The sequence below is a fragment of the Solea senegalensis genome, linkage group LG17 (genome assembly GCF_019176455.1).
Source record: "Solea senegalensis isolate Sse05_10M linkage group LG17, IFAPA_SoseM_1, whole genome shotgun sequence".
Taxonomy (NCBI): domain Eukaryota; kingdom Metazoa; phylum Chordata; class Actinopteri; order Pleuronectiformes; family Soleidae; genus Solea; species Solea senegalensis.
The window spans coordinates 13,370,776-13,383,086 of record NC_058037.1 but is presented as its reverse complement, the minus strand read 5'-3'; the positions used below and the strand labels follow the sequence as shown (position 1 = coordinate 13,383,086).

The 12,311-nt window shown below is 40.4% G+C and overlaps 2 protein-coding genes across 2 annotated transcripts; one reads left to right on the top strand and one right to left on the bottom strand.

Annotated features, from left to right (window-relative positions):
• Positions 1-196: 196 nt before the first annotated feature.
• Positions 197-3,633, bottom strand: atp6v1d (ATPase H+ transporting V1 subunit D). The gene is made up of 9 exons (XM_044049031.1): positions 3,362-3,633; positions 2,285-2,402; positions 1,992-2,071; positions 1,845-1,912; positions 1,705-1,749; positions 1,503-1,606; positions 1,180-1,246; positions 1,002-1,080; positions 197-885 (listed from the first exon to the last, which is right to left on the bottom strand). Exons 1-9 carry the CDS (start codon positions 3,400-3,402, stop codon positions 741-743), a joined length of 747 nt encoding a protein of 248 aa, XP_043904966.1. The 5' UTR covers positions 3,403-3,633; the 3' UTR covers positions 197-740.
• Positions 3,634-3,679: 46 nt separating this feature from the next.
• eif2s1b (eukaryotic translation initiation factor 2, subunit 1 alpha b) lies at positions 3,680-9,678 on the top strand. The gene is made up of 8 exons (XM_044049030.1): positions 3,680-3,860; positions 5,294-5,536; positions 6,453-6,532; positions 6,662-6,813; positions 7,283-7,389; positions 8,005-8,102; positions 8,223-8,366; positions 9,027-9,678. The coding sequence occupies exons 2-8, from the start codon at positions 5,296-5,298 to the stop codon at positions 9,150-9,152; spliced, it is 948 nt and encodes a 315-aa protein (XP_043904965.1). The 5' UTR covers positions 3,680-3,860; positions 5,294-5,295; the 3' UTR covers positions 9,153-9,678.
• The last annotated feature ends 2,633 nt before the right edge of the window (positions 9,679-12,311 follow it).

Here is a 12,311-nt window from a genome sequence, read left to right as displayed (position 1 = left end):
CCAGGGTATGTGATCGGAGTGAAGCCGATTAATTTTTGTGGAGAAATCTCTCGCTCCATCTTAATTTAATCTCACTATACCAGTGTGGGAAGTATATTTGAGGAAGAGGAGGATGAAGAGAGAGTAAATGTCTTACCGGGAATCCATTTCATCTTCTACATATGAATGCTAAAAAAAAATGAAGTCCAGGCTCTGGTTGAACATGTAGAACATCTTTAATTTGGATGAAGTCTCAGGCCTGGTTGACACATTTTACAGTGGGGGTCACAGTTAGGGTTTTTTTTTTTAAACACCCTCATTAAATGAGAAAACAACAACCCCCGTGATGTTAGGTCAGTAGTGGGTTTGGGTGTCTTTGAAATCTACAACCACCTCAAGTTTTACAGCATGCAACGGCTCTACGTGTCGTGAGCAAACTGAAGTATCTACAATCTGTTCAATCACATGGAATGTCACTCGCAAAACCATGTGTAATCATACTTATTATTTCAATTATTTAATTAACTTACTCCCTTGTGGGCAATTGTGCGACAACACTGGATCTGTACAGTGACACGTATGGAAACACACACACACACACACTCCAGCACTGAAGAACAAATCAATCAACAACGTGTACACACACTCACATAAAGAAAAACACTTTCATTACTTGCATGAGGAGACAAAGACTCGGCCAGAGAGGCACAGAATAAATAGGATGATGGTGACGTCGGCGACTGTCAGCCTGAAGAAGCACGTCACTCAAACAGCAGGTCTTCATCCATCTCCTCTGTCAGCATGTTGGCAGGCTCGGCAATGGGACCCAGTTTAGCTAAACGGGCCGCGATCTCCAGCTCTGTCCTTTCTCTGAGCTGCTTCTTCTTCTCTTGGATCTTCTTCAGCCTGGAATGGAACAAGAAAATGGTCAAATGCATATTAAAACCACACAATAGTTGTACAGTGCGGCCTAATTAGAGAAAAGTTACAAATTAAAAAGGTTATATCTGGGGTATTTTCACCTGTAGAACTCCTCTCGTTCTCTCTCATCCAGTTCTGTGATGATGTAGGTGAGGGTGCGATCAATCCTTGGGATAATCACTGAAAAGTGGAACAAAGAGGTTGTAAACTACCATAGCATAAAATATATTACACTGTTAGTTAAAAAAAGGCAGAGATTTGTTAAATAATGTACTGTACCATGCTCAATGGCGTTCACACGTCTGTTGGTGATTTTTATGGCTTCATCCAGAGTCACAAAGGAGGTCTGCAAACAGAATATGTGTCAAAATGTATTCATTTTAGTGAAATGTACAGTCATTTTCATTTGGTAACTGTTCTATATCAAAAAACGTGTGTGAGTGTCACTGCAGCATTTTTATGTAAAATGTTCAAATTAAAAGTAAGATATTTCCCTAACCATAAGATATGTTAGAATACCAATGCAGTTTGTCACATCTCTCCATTTCTATACAAAGCTTGGTTAAAAAAAAAGACATGATAATTGTAACAGCACCCCCTACCTGTAAGGAGGCCAGCTCCACCAGCAGCTCCACAGCTCTGGCGTAGTTCCTCTTCAACCTGGACAGCTGTTCTCCTCCTCTGGCCAAACCAGTCAGCTCATAACCTGACGGACGCAACGAGGGTGAGAACATTCTGTTACTTTCACAAATGTTATTTATTTAATTGTGACAAAGTTTTAAAATCAAATCAACTGTGACTTACTGTCCCCGCCTTCTTGGTAGTGCTCAAAAACTGGTAGGGTAACACCTGAAAGGTAATAATGACCGTGTGCATCAGACCGTGTTCTGTATGTTCATGTAAGTTCCCACTAGAAAAAAAGAAAAGACCGCTTTCAAACTCACCTGCCACGTTGTCCTTCTTGGCTCGGACCTTTACTTGGGCTTTGTTGACGTTCTGGATGACAGTTGTGCTGTAGAGATTGTTACGGCTGTCATGTACAGATACATCTGCACAATAGATAATCACAAGACCACATCACAACACCTTACCTGAAGTCTCCAGCCGCAAATTTGGCTTCAGCCAAAGAAAAGGCTGCTTCTCGCATCACCTCCCCCATCTTGGTCTTAGTCTGAAGGAACAGAGGTGAGAAGGCAACATCTAGGTTTAGGAAACTCATGACAGAAACAATAACGTAAAGTACTGCTATGCAGTAAATTCAACCTTCATAAAGACTATAATATTCTGTTCCGTGGAAATTGTTAATATTGAGGGTGATTTAACTATTTTTAATACTCATAAATTGTGTGACGGATTTATATTGGCACAATGCAAGGAAACTTACTTCAATAATTTTGCGGAGGATCTGACGGAAGCGCATGGAGAGGGCGTCGGATTTCTTCTTCAGCAGGTTCCGGCCGGTCTGTGCCCCTTTCAGCCGAGCTTTCATGATGGTTTGAGCCCTGTAACGTCAGACAATGAACACTGGGTTTCACACTTCTGAATCGTACATTACAACACATATTTCGTCACTGGCCACTTCATTAGGTACACCAGTTCAAATGCAAACATCTATTGGTATTCAAATGACTGACTGGGACCTAGCACATACAAAAGACAGCAATAGCATCAAGAAGCAGCAGTGCAAGAATCACAATTTTCAATGGGGAAAAAAAGGATGTCACCATAAAATTAAGACTTCATCAGTACCTCCAAGAAGCTGGAGAAGAAGAGGCACTGACACTCAAGTGCTGTAAAACACCACAGTGGATCTGAAGTTCTGACCTACATGACCTCAATGGGTCATTGACCAAAGATACAACACAACATCCTCTTTTGGCTTTTTTTAACCATCCTGGCAAAGGGCACCAACTACCAACTGATTTTAATTTTATTTAACCTTTACTTAACCAGGTAAAAGACCCAGTGAGATCGAGATAAGGAACCCCAGATACTATGAGCAGTTAAAATACATTATATTACTTCTCTACAGCACATCAATATATAAATATCCATTATAGGAGCATACTGACATTTTAAACCAAGGTTTAAAAAACCATGTTGCTTTGTAAAAGGGTCATAGAGACGTTACACGTTCTGGTTTGATTAAATCAATGTAGTAAATGAATATACAGGCTCCACTGTCACAGTACACAGACTTTTTTTACTGAGTGGAGGTCAGAAGGTTTTTGAAAGCATCTAACACTCACACTCAGATGATGATTATGTTAAACACATCACATGACAACAGACACACTCTTCCTCTTTTAAACCTGCCTCTGGTATAACGTGAGATCTAGTCTGTGGTTATAGTCCAGCACTGACTTATAATATATAATAACAATAGTGTGTGAGCAGGAAATCACGCTGAAAATGTTATGCTACAGTGGGTTAGCAACTAGCTCCTCAACAAGCCGCTTACATTCTGGAGGGGAAGATGTCGATCCTGTCTTTTCCCGACATCTTCTCGTCTTTCGGTCGATGTTTGGTGTCTTCTGTTTACTTCGGGTTTCCTCAAATCAACACGGCGAACGTTAGCGTTGGTCCTAGTGCGCTAACGTGTTCATATATGAGCAGGGGGGAATAATTGTTGTTTTTCCGCGCAGGATTAGCCGCATACACAGCGAACGAGCGATCTGACGGTCGTGATCTTGCTCGTCTGTCTCCGTCCGCGATGATCAGCTGACCTCTCGTCATGTGACCATACTCCCCCCGAAGTCGTTTTGCGCATGCGCGTGTTGAAAAGCCTCGCGCGAGTTCTTCCGGGTCGAGAAACAAGCACACCCATGACTGTGAGCTAGCGGGCCTGAGTTCTTCATTTAAAAAAAAACAAAAAACACGTGAAAGGAAACACAACCGGCCATTTCAACACTGCCACAACAGATAATTACAGTCTATCGTTCTGTAAACATATGACATAGGTGAGTTGTCATTAATACATTTGGGATTTTCTAAACGTGGGGGCAGACGCGGGTGCCAGCTGGCTAGAGAGCTAGCTGTTAGCATCGGCATCGGTGCATGTGCCGCATGCGAACTGGAAACTGAGCCTGTTAGCCGGGAAGCTAACGGATACTAAAATAACTGTTTTGCTTCGTAACTGAAGCAGTTATTGTTTTGTTATACGCGTTTTGTCAGCGTGCTCTGTGTATCCATTATCGTAGACTTGGTTTCGCTGCTGGTTCACGTCTGTTTTAACTTTTAACATTGAGGTGCTTCTCGGTTTTCTACATTGCATCATCGTCATCATCCCATTCACAGTCAAATATGCGGAGTTAAAGCACTTCCTTTGTGGTCACTTAATTTACACTTGCCTCAACTCTTTGCCGTTATTGTAGCCACCGTTTGTTGTTTAAATAAACAAACCGTTTCGATCGCATTGGCCTGAAAAACCTAAAGCTGAATGAATGGGTTGATAACACATGAGGGGTGTATTCTAATATCCCTTATCTTACCTTAAGAGTTGACTAAATGTGATAATTACCTCCCTAAGTCTGATGATTCTCTGCCTTAATGTGATAAGTAATTAGGTTTGGCCCTGTAAAGAGAGAAAAAGTTGTCAAATAACCCCTAACACAAAATTAACATTTTCATAGATTTAAAACAGTCTGTTGTGGGTGACATTGGATGAACGGAAGACTGTAGCTTGTCAGTTATTACAGTTCTATGACAATGTACTCTAATTTATGAAGAAATTATTGACAGTTAAAATGTTAAAATCATTTGTTTTCAGTCTTATAATAAATATAAATAAATAAAATCTGTATAGATGCTGTCGTATCCCAGCAGTGTACCGTTTGTACCATTGTTTGTTGTGCTGCCTCAGCATTTGCCTCCGGATCAGTTGATTTTATCCATTGTCATTATCACAGGTTATAGCTTTGGTGTAAATGTTAAATTATGTCATTTTGTAAGAAAATGTGTCTCTATTTTACATTAGTCTCATAAGTGAGCTGTAATGTTATGGCAATATAGAAGAAAAGAGAATGTTTGTGTCATATGTACAAACTGAAACCACCAACCAAAAACATTGCATCCTACAATTCTTATAATTTGTGCAGTAGCCACATCTCAGGTTGCAACTGTGCATAGCACATTGCCTTGTGTATCCTTGCTGTGTTTATACGACCATGTGTTTGTAGGCATGTGGTGCGGCTTGTTTAGTGATATATCTGTCACATTTCTTCTGCAATCCACACACTAGTGCCCTTTATAAGTCACCTGCCAAGTTTGAGGCATTTCATGGCAGTGGTTGGACAGTTATTTTCTCAAACTTTTAGTAAATTAACATCACAGACCGAAGATGGTCATCTTTTAATACTTAAACTGATGTCTTTGCCCATTTGTGTTCCTGCAGCGATGCCGGGGCTCAGCTGTCGATTTTACCAGCACCGGTTCCCAGAGGTGGAGGATGTCGTGATGGTGAACGTGAGGTCCATCGCTGAGATGGGTGCCTACGTCAGCCTCCTGGAGTACAATAACATCGAGGGCATGATCCTCCTGAGCGAGCTGTCACGTCGACGTATCCGCTCCATCAACAAGCTCATCCGCATAGGTCGCAACGAATGCGTGGTCGTCATCCGAGTAGACAAAGAGAAGGGTGAGTGTCGGCATAAACCAGCAAAGACCAGCAGAGAGCAGCTGCCAGTGCAGAAGTGGCTACTTTAATAGTCAGTGTATCAATCACAGTAAACGTAACTTTAACCTGAGTAGTTGTAAATCACAACATATTGTGAGCTGTAAAAAGAAATGGTATCTTTCAGTAGCTGTGTATAGGGTATAATAGTTATTTTTAGGATGTACTGTAATATTATGAGAAACCATATTTTCCATTGGAGATTTAGAATTATACTTAGTAATGATCTTAGTAAATCTTCAATTAAATTTTCAATTCATCGGTTAGTAATCAATTACTAAATTAATCAGCAATTATTATGGTAACCGATTCATTGGTTTGAGGTTTTTTTCCGACAATTAAAACAAGCGGTCTGATTTTTCAGCTTCTTAAATGTGAATATTTTCCGGTTTCTTTGCTCCATATAACAAAGAAATCATTAAAACTGAATTATTTTGGTTTGTGGACAAAACAAGACATTTAAGAACATCATCATTTCCAGGTTTGACAAACACTGAACAGCATTTTCTGACAGTTTATGACTCACAGAAAGTTATTCTGACAAGTACTCAATTAAACGAGAAAATAATCGATAGTTGAATCAATTATGAAAATATTTGTTAGTTGCAGCCTCATTAATTGACACTTATTAGAAGTTTCCAGAAAACAAGCTAATGTTAATGTTATGTTGTTTCTCAAGAGAGAGGAGATGAGATTAAACTGCAAATCGGCCAGTATCTGTTTTGTAATGAAGGGAAAGCGGAGAATCAATTTGGTTGTGAAATTGTTATGTAAATGATGAGAGCTTTTATTAAATAAACACATCCATTTTTTTGGTTGCTCAGTGAACTGTTTAAATTGTATAAACTCTAATGAAATCCCTGTGTTTTGTTCTCTTCAGGATACATTGATTTATCAAAAAGAAGAGTTTCACCAGAGGAGGCCATCAAATGTGAAGATAAATTCACTAAATCTAAAACTGTAAGTCAAAAATATCAGCCCGTTTTTGTGTTTATGGGTGTAACATTTCTAAATTCTTAAAAGTAACAGAAGTTTTTCCTTTATTTTATTATTCATGCGTTTGAAACCAAGCTGTTTTGGTGTCTGCAGGTGTACAGCATCTTGCGGCATGTGGCAGAAGTGCTGGAGTACAGTAAGGACGAGCAGTTAGAGAGCTTGTACCAGCGCACCGCCTGGGTCTTTGACGAGAAATACAAGCGGCCAGGATACGGAGCTTATGATGTTTTCAAACAGGCTGTAACGTAAGGGATTATTTCAAGCAGTGTGTGTTTGACTGTGGCTCAAAGCCAAACATTCTAAGTAATCTTAAATTAGCAGAAATAATTACAATGCCTTGAGTCAGTGGTTTTCCAACTTTTATACCAAGAACCAACTGAGAAAATATTGAGCTCTTGAAGCAAACGCCATTATCACCAACGTTAAAATACAGTGGTGTAAATAGACCGAGCAAAGTTAACTACTGACTTTTCAAAGGAGGCAGATTTATTGCCTCCTTTGAAAAGTCCGTAGCTAAATCAGATAATTTGCTCTCTTATCGTCCTCCTCTTCCTCACTTATACTTCACATACTGGTATAGTGATATTAGATTAAGATGTGAGAGATATGATCACTCTAATTATTATTTAATTCAATATTATTATTATTATCATACAGTAGAACAGCATGAATTATTATTATTATGATTAAATATGAATATCTTTCATCCTCCAGAGATCCTGCCATCTTGGATGGTTTGGATTTAACAGAAGAGGAAAGGAATGTTCTGATTGACAACATCAACAGACGACTTACTCCCCAGGCCGTCAAAATCAGAGCAGGTAAATGTGTCTCAATGTAGCTTAAAGGTCCAGTGTGTATCATTTAGGAGGGTTTCATTGATGAAAGTTGAATACCACCTAGACCACCACTTAGAGTTTGTACAAAGTTATACTCACTTTAAAATTAAAATTCTTTGGTGTTTGTAGCCTTTTATTGTCTACCTTTGGCAAAAGTCTTGCTTTACTGAGCCTTGTTTCTACTGCGTGAGCAGACAAATCAGCATGTTTGTCATGTTTTGATGTAGAAGCTTACGATGCAAGTCCAAATTAACCGCTACGTCTAACGATGTGATATTTGGAATCGGTGCGATATTGTTCAAAATGTAAAACTGTAATCCAAAAGTCCTTTATATCACACATTGTTCTGCACATCTGTATATCACATATTGTTCAAAATGTAAAACTGTAATCCAAAAGTCCTGTATATAACATAAATATTTAGTATGCACAGACTGTAGCGTTTTAGCTGAGTCATGTTGTGGTCTGTTTATTTCCTCTTTATGGGCGAAGAATATTTGTTACACAGCTGGAGAATTGGCTACAGCACAAATGTGTTGTTAACACCGTCTAAAATGACTTTATCGGACTGATGTTTTTATTCTTTTTTCCCCACAGACATTGAAGTGGCGTGTTACGGCTACGAGGGCATTGATGCTGTGAAGGAGGCTCTGAGGGCCGGACTCGGCTGCTCCACAGAGGCCATGCCCATCAAGGTGACACAACCTTTCTCTTGATCGTGACTGATTTTCACTTTCCTGCCACGTTTGGTGTTTCCCTGGGCTTTAGAAATGCAGAACGAACATGACTGATGTTTGTCTTTTTGTCTGCAACAGATTAATCTGATCGCTCCCCCTCGCTACGTGATGACGACGACAACTCTGGAGCGCACAGAGGGTCTGTCTGTCCTCAACCAGGCCATGGCTGCTATCAAGGAGAAGATCGAGGAGAAGAGAGGTGTCTTTAACATCCAGATGGAGGTAAAGTGTCATCAGCTTTTTTTTTTACAATTTCTAAGTTAAAGTTTGTATTGGCTGAAATAGTTTTACACGTTGACGTCTACTCACAATGTAAATAAAGTGTAAGCAAATTAAAGTTTAAATTTAGTACTATATTTTAACCTTTAAAATAATGGCCTTTTTGATTGATATTTATCTTAGTATATATTTAATGCACAAAATATACAAAGACAAAAAGAACATTGCAATTTCGTCTGGGGCTGCATAGGATTTTTAATCTGTGTTGACTACTGAATTAAGGAAATAATCTTTTTCCACACATTTTAAACAGCATTTGAAAAAAAAAACACATAATTAAAACAAGAGAATTCAGAGAAACAAGAATAATTAAGCTTTACAAGAACAAATAAGCTTTAAACTTAAAAACAAAAGTGAACATATCAGGCCTTACACCTTCTTTACATTGTCAAAAAAGTAATTTCAAGCTTTTAGCTTCCGTTACTAACTCGAGAAACAAAACAGTCAGAGTGAGACAAATGTCCCACACATTCAGTTCCATCATATATCCATTCAGTCTGAATTATCTATGATGTAGTATTATTATTATTATTATTATTATTATTATCTTTTCTTTTTACGTGCATGTGCAAACAATTGATCTGCTCTTGGTCTCCCCTTCAGCCTAAAGTGGTGACAGACACAGACGAGACAGAGCTCGCTCGCCAGCTCGAGCGGTTAGAACGCGAGAACGCCGAGGTGGACGGAGACGATGACGCCGAGGAGATGGAGGCCAAAGCAGAGGATTAGAGCCGATCCTGGGACCAAGAGGCTGGTGGGGGGAGAAAATGTGGATAAGACTTGGCCACAGTCACTCAGTCCAGCAGATGTCAACTTTCACACGGCAAACATTAACTGTAAACATCCAGGTTTGTTCATTAGCAGCAGGGGTTTTGTCTCGGAGGAGCGGTCCAGTGCGGTCCTCTCATCCAGACATGATGGACTCACAGAAAGTTAATTTACAGGAAAAAAAAATATGTCATTGTTTCTATTTTAAAATACACCAAATTGAATAAATATCTTTAAATTAACAAAGCTGTTTACAAGCAGTGGCCTTCACCTGTGTCTTGCTTAAAGAGTCCAGTGTGTTCAGTGTCCATGACGCTTCATCTCTGACTAGACACTGGGTTTGATTGATTACAGCGGTCTCTGTACCGGTCACTGGTGGCTTTTCATGTGCTGTTTCTCTTCCAGTTCAAGGGGTTTTTACTGCTAAGATCTGTTTCTGTTCAGCTCACACATGGCATCAATAAAGCTCTGGAAGTTTTGATCTCAACGCGTCTGTGTCAGCTGATGTCATTTGTGCAATTATTTTTGATTAAATGAATGTGAATATTTTCTGGTTTCTTTGCTCCATATAGCAAAGAAAGCATTATCATTTTTAGGCTTGGGAAACAATGATTAACATTTTATGGACAAAAATAATCGTGAATTGCATCTGAATCTGATTCAATAGTTTTGAAAGAAACAATCTGGTTAAGAAAAAAAAACTTTTTTGAATGAAATCCACTAATACAAAAACAAATGGAGGGCGTCTTGTTCCTTTTTTTTTAGTGGTCATGGTATGTATGTTTTTACAGCTGCATTGATGTCACCACCCAAAATAACTCAGTTTACTAAGTAACAACAGCGTTGTTTGATCATCAGGAATGTGATAAGGAAAAAATTAAGGAAAGGGCAACTTGACAGAATTAAGGTGGCGTCAAGTCCCTGAATAAATAACCCTATAAAAGAAAACAAATCACATCCTTGTTGCTAAGCAAACTTAAACTCTGCTTTATTAACAGTTCGCGAAACTTCATGAACGCTGTAAACTGATTGCTGCCGGCAACCACACACACTGACGTCTTCATAAAAATGTGTGTCGGCACGTTTACACACAAAACGAACAGGACGAGATGTTACCAGCCAACAACAGCCTTTATCCTGTGTGCAGCAGCTTCTTCTTGTCATATAAGACAAATAGTGACGCACTGTATATACAAAGAAGTTCACTGACAAGGTCAGCACCTGCAACCTGAGGTGGAGTATGACGAGACTGGAAAAAAATAAATCTGAACTCTTTTGTCACATTTTGGAGGACATAGTAAAGTATGACATTTATGTCAAAATTTGATTTCACAGCTCTGGGGCGGAAGCTGTCCCTGAGTCTTTTGGTGGAGGATCTAATGATCCTGTACCGTTTTCCTGATGGAAGTGGTGCAAAAAGAGCGTTGCCCGGATGGGTGATGTCTGCTATCCGTCTGGCCCTCCTGCTGAATTGTGCGGCGTAAACGAGTCCAGATCTGGTAGACAGCGGCCCACAATCCCCTGGGCAGTTCTCACCACCCGGGCTAAGTCCTTTCTGTTTTGTGACATGCAGCTGCCATACCACACCGTCACACTGAGACACAGGATGCTCTCTATCGTGGCTCTGTAAACCTTTGTGAGCAGCTGAGGAGAGAGTCCAGTCCGCTTTAGCTTCCTGAGGAAGAAGAGCCTTTGTTGGGCCTTCTTCACCAGGTGCGAAGTGTTCACAGTCCATGAGAGGTCAGAGGAAATGTGGATGCCCAGGAACTTGGTGTTGTCTACACGCTCCACTGCCTCTCCGTGTATGCAGAGTAGAGCGTGTTCAGTCTTGCTGGACCTCCTGTAGTCTACTATGACCTCCTTTGTTTTGGTGGTGTTCAGGATGAGGTTGTTCCTGAAACACCATTGTGTGATGTGCTGGACCTCTTCACTGTAGTGGGTCTCATCATTGTTGGATATGAGACCCACCACGGTGGTGTCGTCCGCAAACTTTACAACCATGTTTGTGGGATAGATGGCAGAGCAGTCCTGTGTGAAGAGAGTGAAGAGGGCTGGGCTGAGCACACAACCCTGCGGCGTTCCGGTGTTGAGGATCAGCGGTGCAGAAGTGGACCCCTGTATCCTCACCACCTGGAGCCTGTTGGTGAGGAAGCCGTTGATCCACGAGCAGAGCGATGGTGCCAAACCCAGATTGTGAAGTTTCAGCGCCAACATGTCCGGAAGGAACAGTATTAAACGCTGAACTACAGTCCACAAACAGCATCCTGATGTAGGTGTTTGGATGCTGCAGGTGAGTCAGGGTCGTGTGAAGTGCTAATGAGACAGCATCCTCCGTAGAGCGGTTCTCCCTGTAGGCGAACTGCAGGCTGTCCAGGCCCGCAGGGATTGCGTCTTTGATGTACTTCAGGAGGATCGCCTCGAAGCAGTTCATTATGACTGGGGTCAGGGTGACAGGACGGAAGTCATTGAGACAGGTGACAGTGAATTTTTTCTACCTCAACTAAGACGACGACGACAAAAAAAACACAAAAAAAAAACGTATACATCGCACTTATGACTAGCACTTCATAATTTGGCTTACGTGAAGCACTTACTTACTTCTAGCTCTTATTTGTATTCAAATGTTTAAATGCACTTATTGTAAGTCACTTTGGATAAAAGCGTCTGCTAAATGACATGTATTGTAATGTAATTTTTTGGGCACAGGCAAAATGATGGAGGACTTCAGGCAGACAGGGACTTGTTGAAAATGTCCAGAAAAACTACTGCTAGCTGATCCACACATGACTTCAGTGTCCGACCTGACACCTTATCTGACACCTTATTTTGTTGGTGTTCATCCTCCTCAGGGTGGACGTCAGCTGGTGCAGCTGCAGGGTGAAAGGCTGGTGCTGCACCTCTGGCTGAGGATAAACTATACTGTGACATTTTTGTCCATTTTTGGACGACATACTATACTATGACTTTTTTGACTATTTTTGGACGACATACTAAAGTATGACTTTTTTGTCTCCTTTTGAACGACATATTATAGTATGACTTTTTTGTCTCATTTTGGACAACACACCAAAGTATGACATTTTGGACCATTTTTGGACTACATACTATACTATGACTTTT